Source organism: Oryza glaberrima, chromosome 8 (genome assembly GCF_000147395.1).
Source record: "Oryza glaberrima chromosome 8, OglaRS2, whole genome shotgun sequence".
Classification (NCBI taxonomy): Eukaryota; Viridiplantae; Streptophyta; class Magnoliopsida; order Poales; family Poaceae; genus Oryza; species Oryza glaberrima.
Genome location: NC_068333.1, coordinates 2,748,707 through 2,759,702, shown reverse-complemented (window position 1 = coordinate 2,759,702; position 10,996 = coordinate 2,748,707). Strand labels below are relative to the sequence as shown.

The 10,996-nt window shown below is 41.1% G+C and overlaps 2 protein-coding genes across 2 annotated transcripts; both read left to right on the top strand.

Annotated features, from left to right (window-relative positions):
* Positions 1-702: 702 nt before the first annotated feature.
* LOC127782025 (uncharacterized) lies at positions 703-3,386 on the top strand. Its single transcript, XM_052309099.1, has 2 exons — positions 703-2,296; positions 2,389-3,386. The coding sequence occupies exons 1-2, from the start codon at positions 703-705 to the stop codon at positions 3,384-3,386; spliced, it is 2,592 nt and encodes an 863-aa protein (XP_052165059.1).
* Positions 3,387-7,616: 4,230 nt separating this feature from the next.
* Positions 7,617-10,786, top strand: LOC127782194 (flavone 3'-O-methyltransferase 1). Its single transcript, XM_052309269.1, has 2 exons — positions 7,617-8,135; positions 9,873-10,786. The coding sequence occupies exons 1-2, from the start codon at positions 7,705-7,707 to the stop codon at positions 10,546-10,548; spliced, it is 1,107 nt and encodes a 368-aa protein (XP_052165229.1). The 5' UTR covers positions 7,617-7,704; the 3' UTR covers positions 10,549-10,786.
* The last annotated feature ends 210 nt before the right edge of the window (positions 10,787-10,996 follow it).

The following is a 10,996-nucleotide window of genomic DNA, read 5'->3' as shown; positions in this document are numbered from 1 at the left end:
GGTCGGCGGCGGGAGCTGTGGAGGCGTGGAGCGCGGCCGCGGCGTGCAGCGGCGTGCGGCTCGGCCACGGCGTGCAGCGGTGTGCGGGCGTGCGGCGGCGGCGCGGCGGCGGCGACGGCGACCGGTGAGGCGGTGAGCCGCCAAGGCCAAGGCGCCAAGCCCGTGACCGGCGGGCGCACCGTGACCGACGGGCGACGGCGTGCCGCGTGCGGCAGCCGGCGCGGGCGCGCGGCAGCCGCCAGACGGCAGGGGCCCAGGAGGCAGCCAGGCAGGAGGCTGCTCCTAGCCGTCAGCCGAGCAGGAGCAGGCGCTGCACAGCTGCAGCCTGCAGGTTGGCCGTCGGCGTCCGCCGTTCCGCGCCGAGGCCCGAGGCAGCCGGCGGCTGCGCGCTGCCGCTACGGCCGTGCGGCATCCTGCTCGCCGGCGACTGCCTGCCCTGCAAGGCTGCAAATTCCGGACAAGCACATTAGCACAGTGAGTGACTAATCTCCGGACAATGGGACAATCACAAAAATTCATTGATTTAGACATTTAGTATTTTAGTGTAGTTGCTTGCTTGCTTACTTGCTTGATTTAGACATTTAGTTTGTAGGATTGTAGTTGACTAGTTGCCTATTTGAGTATTTGAGTATATTGGACACTGGACAGTAGTTCATAGTTCATACCATATTAGCAAATTTGTTTAATTTTCAGAACTGAAACATGAAGAGGAAGAAGGGCCCTGCTGTTGATTTAAAGTCTTTTTTGGTGAAAGCTGCTGCAAAGAAGGCAAATCAAAGACAAACTCCGGGTGAGGGCAATTTGGATCCGGGTGAGGGCAATTTGAATCCGGTTGAGACTAATTTGACTCCAGTTGAGACTAATTTAAATCCTTCTTGCAATGAGAGTCAAATGCAATTGGTCATTTATGAAGGTCATCATCATGAGAATGAGAGTGGTAGTCCAGCAAGCAGTAGCACAATACCAATTGATCCAGAGATGGGTGAAATTCCAGGAGCAAATGATGAATCTCAATCTAGTGATGAAGACAACGATGGTGGCATGTATGACATAGAGCATGATCCTGGACTGAGGACTCCTATCTCAAAGTATGATGTCAATGACCAAGATTCAGTTAGAAGGTCTTACATTGCATTGGGGCCATGCCGACCAAAGATGAAGAACACTGATTTCCCGCAACATAGCTGTGGAGGTATGCGCCGCTTCCTACCAAAATGGTTTGATGAGTTCAAGTGGCTTGAGTATAGTGTGCATCGAGATGCCGCATATTGTTTTTTTTGCTATTTGTTCAAAGAAAGCATTCATGGTGGAGATGCTTTTGTCAATGGAGGGTTTAGAAGTTGGAATATGAAAGGTAGATTCCATAAGCATTGTGGTGCTGTTAATAGTGCTCATTGTGAAGCTGAAGAGAAATACAATTTGTTCATGAAACCTAAATCATCAATTCATGAGTCCTTTGCATCAAATAGTGCACAAGTTAAGGCCGACTATGAAGCTCGCTTGTTATGGTCGCTTAAGTGCATAAGATATTTATTGAGGCAGGGGTTGGCTTTTCGTGGTCACGATGAGTCAAGGAATTCAGAGAATAAAGGGAATTTCAGGGAACTTTTGCAATGGCTGGCAGGGAACTTTGAAGAGGTTAATAAGGTGGTTCTAGGAAATGCTCCTAGCAAATGTCAGATGATAGACCACAAGATTCAGAAACAACTCATTGGCTCATGTGCTCATGAAACAACTAAATTTATCATAGAGGAACTTGGTGATGAGTGTTTTGCAATCCTTGCTGATGAATCTAGTGATGCCTACCAACAAGAGCAATTGGCTCTTTGCTTGCGGTTTGTTAATAAAGCAGGACAACCGGTTGAGCGGTTTCTTGGCCTTGTCCATGTTGAAGATACCACATCCTTGACTCTTAAAGAAGCAATCAAGTCCTTGCTTATGGACTATCAGTTGCCATTGTCCAAGATACGTGGACAAGGATATGATGGTGCTAGTAACATGAAGGGTCATGTTAATGGGTTGAAGAAACTAATTATGGATGATTCTCCTTCTGCTTATTACGTTCACTGTTTTGCCCATCAGCTTCAACTAACCCTTGTAGCGGTTGCTAAGGAGAACACTGATTGTGCATGGTTTTTTGCGCAACTTGCATACTTGTTGAATGTCCTCGGGATGTCATGTAAAAAGATTTGCATGCTTCGCGTAGCTCAAGCTGAGTATATGATTGAGGCATTGAAATTGGGTGAAATTGAAACTGGCCAGGGTTTGAATCAAGAGATGGGCTTAGCAAGGCCAGGTGAGAATCATGTTTCATTTAACATGTTATATTAGGTACTCAATAATGTTATATTTTGTACTTACTACTTCTACTTGAACATATGGTGGCAGGTGATACACGATGGGGGTCTCACTACAGAACTGTAATGCATGTTATGTCTCTATATCCATCAATCAAGAAAGTTCTCTTCAAGATTGGCAAAGAGTGTACAGGGGCTGAGGCTATAGGAGCTCAAACTATGCTAGAAGTATTTCAATCTTTTGAGTTTGTTTTCTTGCTCCACTTGATGAATGATATGTTTGGATACACCACTGACTTTTGCCAAGCTTTGCAAAAGAGGGAGCAAGATGTCGTGAATGCGATGGATCTTCTTGCCTTTACAAAGGTAGAACTTGATGTTTTGAGAGAAGATGATGGATGGCGGGAATTCCTTGGGAAGGTTACTTCTTTTTGTGTGAAGCACAAAGTTAAAGTTGTTGACATGGATGGGAAGTATAAGCCTATACAAAGATCAAGGAAGTTTTATAAAGATGCCATTAATTACCATCGGTTTCATGCTGATATGTTTTTGGGTGTCATTGATAGGCAACTTCAAGAGCTGAATAACAGGTTTGATGAGGTAAACACAGAACTCCTTAGATGTATGGCATCATTCAATCCATCAAAAGAATTTTCAGCTTTTAATGTTGAGAGCTTAGTTAAGCTTGCTGGGTTTTATCCTCATGATTTTGATTTCGAAGAAATGAACCGGCTTCCTTTTCAACTCAACCGCTATATTAGTGATGTGACCAAAGATGAGAAATTCACTAATTTGAAAGGTCTAGCAGAACTATCTATGATGCTTGTCAAAACAGAGAGGGTTTGTCGGTATGAACTTGTTTATAGACTTCTCAAATTGGTTCTAGTTCTCCCTGTTGCAACTGCTGGTGTTGAGAGGGTCTTTTCTTCAATGAACTACATCAAAAACAAGTTGAGAAACAAGATGGGGCAAAAATATTTGAATGATTGTTTGGTTACATTCATTGAAAGAGAATTCTTTTTGCAAGCTAAGGACAAGGACATCATCGATTATTTCCAAAATATCAAGCGTCGAAAAGTTAATATCTAAATTGTAAGTTTTCTTCCTAACTTATTATTTTCTATCATTTTTGTATTCCATATTTTGACACTTTGATATGTTTGGTATTAGTATTTCTATAAGTTAAACAATTTCTAGTGATGATCAATTCTATCACTGTGTGAACTAATGATCAATTTTATGTTCTATACGCTCTAAATTATAATTATTAGTGTATCATAATATACAAGCCCATTTTTTGGCTTTTTGGTGTATGAACATTTTTTTACCCCTTCCCATTTCGAATACCCAAGTTTAAAAAGCTGGGACCGCCACTGCCTGCATATGGATGGGGAATAAACATATTTTTGGGCAGTTGTTTTGTTTGGATGGAATCATATCCGGTGAGTTAATTTGTTGGGAGTTATCGGGTGCATACATTTGTAACGGTCTTTAGGTGACCTTATAAATATAAATATTAGGGTGTTATAGGTCAGTTTTAGAATCCAAACAAATTGTCAATCTACTATTTTATGTTCTTTATTTTCTATTTGCTTTTTATAGCTGAGTTCTAACAACTGTATTTGGTTAATCTTTACCCTTTTGCGCTGAAAAACGGTTGTACTTTTCCATAACAATTTGCTAATTTTCTTGGAAACTAGTCGTTCGTCGTCACGTAAATACGATATTTATCTTTTTGGTAAATTTGCTCATAAATTAGTTGTGTGATTTTACGAAAGTGAATTAATCTCGAAATTGGTTTAATTGGTCGGTTTTGATTTATCGATTTTGACGACTCTGTTGATTACATTGTAAATCATTAGGTGATTTCACGAAAAAGTGTCAACAGTGTGGGTTAGGTTTATGATACTATATATGCCCATCATATCCGTAGGATCAATCATGTCATACAACCTAACCTATCCCAACTGTTTATTATCTTCGTGATAAGTTCTAAACAAAGTTAGTACTAGTTTAGGTGATACTAGCACACCCTCTAGAATATATTTATGCACATATATGATTGGGAATGTGTGTTTCAGAAAAAAAAATGGTTGGGGATGAAAAAAAAAACCTGAGAAACTTTTTTTTTTATCTCAAGCTTTTATGTTCTTTCATTCGCTCGAAGTTACTTACATTATCTGAAATATTTTCTGTGATCTGTGACTGGAAATTAAACTTTTTTTGGAGCTTTTGTATATTAGTTGGCAACTTGACATGCATGCTAGGTGATATCAGCATCTTTTATTTTTGTGGGAAAAGGAAAGGATGTAATCGTTTTCTAAGCGAGAAAAAAAAAGGGTCGGATTGTCCACAATAAGGAAACAAAAGGACAAACAATAGGATCGGCATTCCACACACTTTGAGAGCCGAATGTTCGGATCATCGAAACAGTAAAGTTGAATTAAAGGAACAAATGAAAATGATATTATGCGAAACACGAAATAAAAATACTTTATATATATGGTAAAATGAGTGGGCCATGCATGTACTTATTTATGCTATATTCATGCATGCATGCACTCAAAGCTTAAGTAAGGCTCGTTTAGTTGGCAAAAAAAAAATTTTGCCATTGCATGTCACATCGGATATACGGACACATACTTTAAAGTATTAAATGTAGTCTAATAATAAAACAAATTACAGATTTCGCCAATAAACTGCGAGACAAATTTATTAAGCCTAATTAATCTGCCATTAGCAAATGGTTACTGTAGCATTGTCCAATCATGACGCAATTAAGTTTAAAAGATTCGCCTTGCAATTTCCTGGTGAACTGTGTAATTGGTTTTTTTCTATATTTAATACTCCATGCATGTGTCTAAATATTCGATGTGACAGCGCGAAAAATTTTATTTGGGAACTAAACTGGCCCTAAGTGAAAAATCTTCGAAAACACGTTGGTAATTTGACAGTACTGCATGTGTCTTATACTACTTTAGGCAGATTCCCTAGAAAAGGAATCTTCACACAAATCACACTCCAGCTTAGCATATGCAAGGGAGAAATCATACACAATGAAGTTGAATTAAAAAGACTTGGATCCAAAACGTTTTGTGTGTTTGTAAAACCAGAGAGAATTCAAGTATTTTTCACCCCTAATTTGTACAGTTTATATGAACAGTCAGGAATAAGTGAGATTAAATGTACCAGTGGTAGGTGAGCAAGCGAGTGTTGTGAAGTGTGGTTGGTAAAAAAAATTGACGTGTAGAGATATGGCGACGGCACGCCGAGCCAAATTGTTGGGCGTTCCAATCATTTTCTCCACTAGCTGTGTCAAATGTGGGCCCTTGATTGGGTGAGAGATACTCCATCTTATTTTAAATAGTCGTGAATTTTTTCTCTAACTTTCGACCATCCGTTTTATTTAAATAATTTATAAAAAATTAAAAAAATAGTCACACATAAAGTATTATTCGTGTTTTATCATTCTAATAACAATAAAAATATTAATCATAATTATTTTTAAATAAGACGGACGATCAAACGTTGGATATAAAGAGTGTAAAACTGTGGTCTTTCTGGAACGGAGGTGAAAAAAAATAAATATCACAAAAAAATATACACACACGAGTAGATCACCAAACCAACAACAATGCATGGGCAATGTAAAAAAAATGCATGGGCGATAGGTCCCACATATCTCTACCTTATGAACATTTTGTCCGGTATTTTTTTCTCACGGTTTTTTTAATTTAAAATTGGTGTGCACTCTAAAGATTCTCTCAACATATGGTAAATTATTAATTCCTAATTGATTGTGTAGTATATTATAATATGTGGCAATTGTGATTGTGTTAGTGTTGGACTGTTGGAGTACATTGTTTGACTAAAATTCTCCAAAAAATTGTTTATCCGGCATGAGGTAATCAAATAATTGATAATGTATTAAAATTTGGACTGAATAGATTCCGAGTAGTTAGTTAAGCCATCGTTATTCATATACCACACCGCTGGTTTTGTTGGTGGGAGAAACAACCAAAATTAAATTTAGTGAAGATAGGTAGGAATATGACAGCACATAACGTTCACTTTGAACTCAAGCATGGACATAATTAGTTGGAGAAGAAAATGATGGTGCCCACTTACCTAGCTAGCTATACAGGATATTTCAACAAATTAAAGGGTTAGCAATTTTCTGTCAAGTACACTTTTGTTCCAAAAGGGACAGTAATCGTCAGTTAACCAGTTTAACTCTCACCCATATATGATCAATCATGTTGAATATTTTAGGCAGACATAAAATAGGAGAAATGTCAATTTATCCGGCTTAATTAATTGCTAAATTACTAATTAAGTTCTATGTGGACCATATATATGGATTTCGTAGAAAACAATTCAGTCCATAATATAATGAAGAATATTAGTATCAGATTTTAATATCTATCCAGTTACCCATCACAGCAGTACAGTAACTCCTAATTAATGTTCTTGCTTCATCACACTCATATATATATACTTCCTCCGTTTCACAATGTAAGTTATTCTAGCATTTTTCATATTCATATTGATGCTAATGAATCTAGACATATATATCTATTTAAATTCATTAGCATCAATATGAATATATCTATTTAAATTTATTAGCATCAATATGAATGTGGAAAATACTAGAATGATTTACATTGTCAAACGGAGGGAGTACCACTCAAATTACAGGGCTCCAAGCTACTTAATTAGTGAGCAACTAATTGGTCTACTCGATCTCTCCATCTTTTGGCCACCAACTCCACACACTCCAAAATAAGCTTTCACTTTCATCCCAGCACAATATGCATGCAAGGAATAGTTGTCGAGTTTGACCGTTAACACTAAAAACAAACCCCATGCACGACTTAACATACCTAATCGTTGAAAATAATTAGCCGTAAATATTACATATATATACATCAGATGATGAATTGTAGTAATTAAATTAATTAAACCTACTAAACCCATACAACGTGGTCACGACTACTCCTGATGGTACATCTAAGCTACTCCATTTCCCATCGGACGAATACAACCACGCACCAGACAAAGTACGCACACACAAAATTATCAATGATAATCATGATGATGGAGCATCATATCTACTACTAGCACATACACTATCTTTCTTCCTTCCTTCTCCTAATTAATTCCCCTAAAAAATTGAAGGTGAAGAGAAGAAGAAGGAAAAGAAAGCAAAACAAATTAATTAAAGAAAAGAAAAGAAAAAGAAAAAGGTGAGTTGGTGGTGTCATATATAGTGTGTGGTGGTTGGTGAAGGCTTGAGCTCCCATATAAACCCCCTCCTCCCTCTCCATTGCCTGCACCTCACTCGCCGCCGGTGATCAGCCACCTCCTCCTTCTTCTCCATCGCCGGCGAGAGAGTTAGCTAGCTAGGATGGGTTCTACAGCCGCCGACATGGCCGCGGCGGCCGACGAGGAGGCGTGCATGTACGCGCTGCAGCTGGCGTCGTCGTCGATCCTGCCGATGACGCTCAAGAACGCCATCGAGCTGGGCCTGCTCGAGACGCTGCAGTCCGCCGCCGTCGCCGGAGGAGGGGGGAAGGCGGCGCTGCTGACGCCGGCGGAGGTGGCCGAGAAGCTGCCGTCCAACGCGAACCCGGCGGCGGCCGACATGGTGGACCGCATGCTCCGCCTGCTCGCCTCCTACAACGTCGTCAGGTGCGAGATGGAGGAGGGCGCCGACGGCAAGCTCTCCCGCCGCTACGCCGCCGCGCCGGTGTGCAAGTGGCTGACGCCCAACGAGGACGGCGTCTCCATGGCCGCCCTCGCCCTCATGAACCAGGACAAGGTCCTCATGGAGAGCTGGTCAGTTCATTTTGTCTCCTCCTCTCTCGCTGACATGTGGACCCACCCCTACATAAACCTTCACAAATAAAACCCACTATGCCAACTTCCATTTTCAAAAGGAGTTAGTTGCAACAAGCATATCAAACCTTGAATTTCATTGTTTTTTTTAGTTTCCTTTTAGAACCTTGAGACAACATGTTTTTTAGATGATAGGATAAAGGAATATCCCCGGCCTCTGAATCATATGATGCACGTAATCGATTTTCTAAAGAAACTAATTCCATGACGAAAAATCGTTCTTACACGTATAAATAGCACCGACAGGCACGTAATCGATTTTCAATACATATGCTAGAAAAGAAATTAATTCTGACGAAAATTCGTTCTCACGTACGCATAGCACCGACTGATAGCCGCTACGGCATAATTATGTGCACTTAGAAAAGGGTGTTGGTGACCCTCCTCTAGTAGTGGGGGGTGATGCTAGCAAGCACTAAACTTGGTCACCAAACAGCTGAGGAATATGAAAAGAGGGGGGAAAAGGTTGAGCTCATCTTCCTTCTAGAGAAGCAACCACAGCCGTCGATCGCCGAATCGACGGCGCATAGAGATCCCTTCCCAATCATCCTAACATGTCATGCTCAAAATGCATGATGGAGAAATCTTGGCTGATCTGATCAGCTGGCTTGGTGTCACAAACTGATTCTCCACCTACCTGTAGAAAATTCGGTAGTGTTGTGTATATATAGCCAGTTTGTTTGATGTGGACAGAATACTAGAAATCAAATAAGCTTGTGTGACTTTTCCTGCATGCCTTTGATTATTCTTCTAAGATTTTGGGGTTCAGAAATTCAGGTAGAAAGTAGAAAAAAGAGTACAGTAGTTATTATTCAGAACATCCTGTGCAAAGCCCAAGCAAGCTGTACCCTTTTAGTGGCAAGATTGCAATGGCATGTAGGTTGGTTAGTAGGTAGTGCGTCTAGACAAAGACACATCAGTAGCAACAGCAGCAGCTGGAGGAGGAACATCCATCAATTTCCTACCATAACAATCCACTCAGCCTCACAGGCATTCAATGGATGCGTGGTGTCAATTTTAGGATTTGAACCCGTTGAACAGCCGACCTCTTTCTCATTTTCTCATGATCTCATAGTTATCCCGCTGAATCTTTATATGCTTATATCTTACTGAATATGGATTGTACTCCAAAATCGTTTTCACGACTTTTTACAAATTTATCGGACCGCCTACAACATTATTACTCTAGAAATTATTGGTTAAAGTTGCATTATGAAGACCGTTCAACTCCAAATTATTATTTTTGCGCATAAAAAGATATTTTATTTTAGGAAAAATAAGGCCCCATTTTTTAAGTTGAAATTGATGGAATTTTTCTATATCTATTTCAGGTATAAACAAATGAAGTGTAACTATAACAAAGTTGAAAAAACATATTTTCTAAAATATATGATTTTTTTTACAAAACATACCATTAGAACATTGGTAAGCATGCAAATGAAAATCCATAATCTAGAATGAGAAAAGTACATGGACAATAAAAATGAAGAAGTTGCATATGCCTGAATATGGCTGTGTTTAGTTCACGCTAAAATTGAAAGTTTGGTTGAAATTGGAATGATGTGATGGAAAAGTTGAAAGTTTGTGTGTGTAGAAAAAGTTTTGATATGATAGAAAAGTTGAAAGTTTGAATAAAAAGTTTGAAACTAAACTCGATCTATATCTATATCGATGCAGGTACTACCTTAAGGACGCAGTCCTGGACGGCGGCATCCCGTTCAACAAGGCGTACGGGATGACGGCGTTCGAGTACCACGGCACGGACGCCCGCTTCAACCGCGTCTTCAACGAGGGCATGAAGAACCACTCCGTCATCATCACCAAGAAGCTGCTCGACCTCTACACCGGCTTCGACGCCGCCTCCACCGTCATCGACGTCGGCGGCGGCGTGGGCGCCACTGTGGCCGCCGTCGTCTCCCGCCACCCGCACATCCGGGGGATCAACTACGACCTCCCCCACGTCATCTCCGAGGCGCCGCCGTTCCCCGGGGTGGAGCACGTCGGCGGCGACATGTTCGCCTCCGTGCCCCGCGGCGGCGACGCCATCCTGATGAAGTGGATCCTCCACGACTGGAGCGACGAGCACTGCGCGCGTCTGCTCAAGAACTGCTACGACGCGCTGCCGGAGCACGGGAAGGTGGTGGTGGTGGAGTGCGTGCTGCCGGAGAGCTCCGACGCGACGGCGAGGGAGCAGGGGGTGTTCCACGTCGACATGATCATGCTCGCCCACAACCCCGGCGGCAAGGAGAGGTACGAGAGGGAGTTCAGGGAGCTCGCCCGCGCCGCCGGATTCACCGGCTTCAAGGCCACCTACATCTACGCCAACGCCTGGGCCATCGAGTTCACCAAGTAGGTGATTGGTGATCGATCGCCATTGTTGAGCTCGATCAAGGTGTTCGACCATCGTCTTCTTCTTCTCGTACTTCTTGTTCTTCATCCAAAAGCGTGGGTAATCATGTCGTTTGCTGCTGGCTGATGCTGCTGCTGCTTGTGTTGTACTTTTGATGTTCAATTCCGGTGATTCTGAGTTCTAATGGATGTAACCTGTCTGCTATTATATATATATAATCGAATATATGATATATTTACTACCGACTTGTCAATGATTCACAAGGTTATATAATTTCTTCTCAATCAATCACAGCCTCTATCTATTTAATTCTACCTAATTTCTTAATGATTTTGTCCAAAACTAAATTTTCTTATATTCTATGACAGAGATAGTAGTGAATATCTAGAACAACAGATCGAAATCATAGCATCACATTATGAGTAAAACAACAGCTCCTTATATTATACTA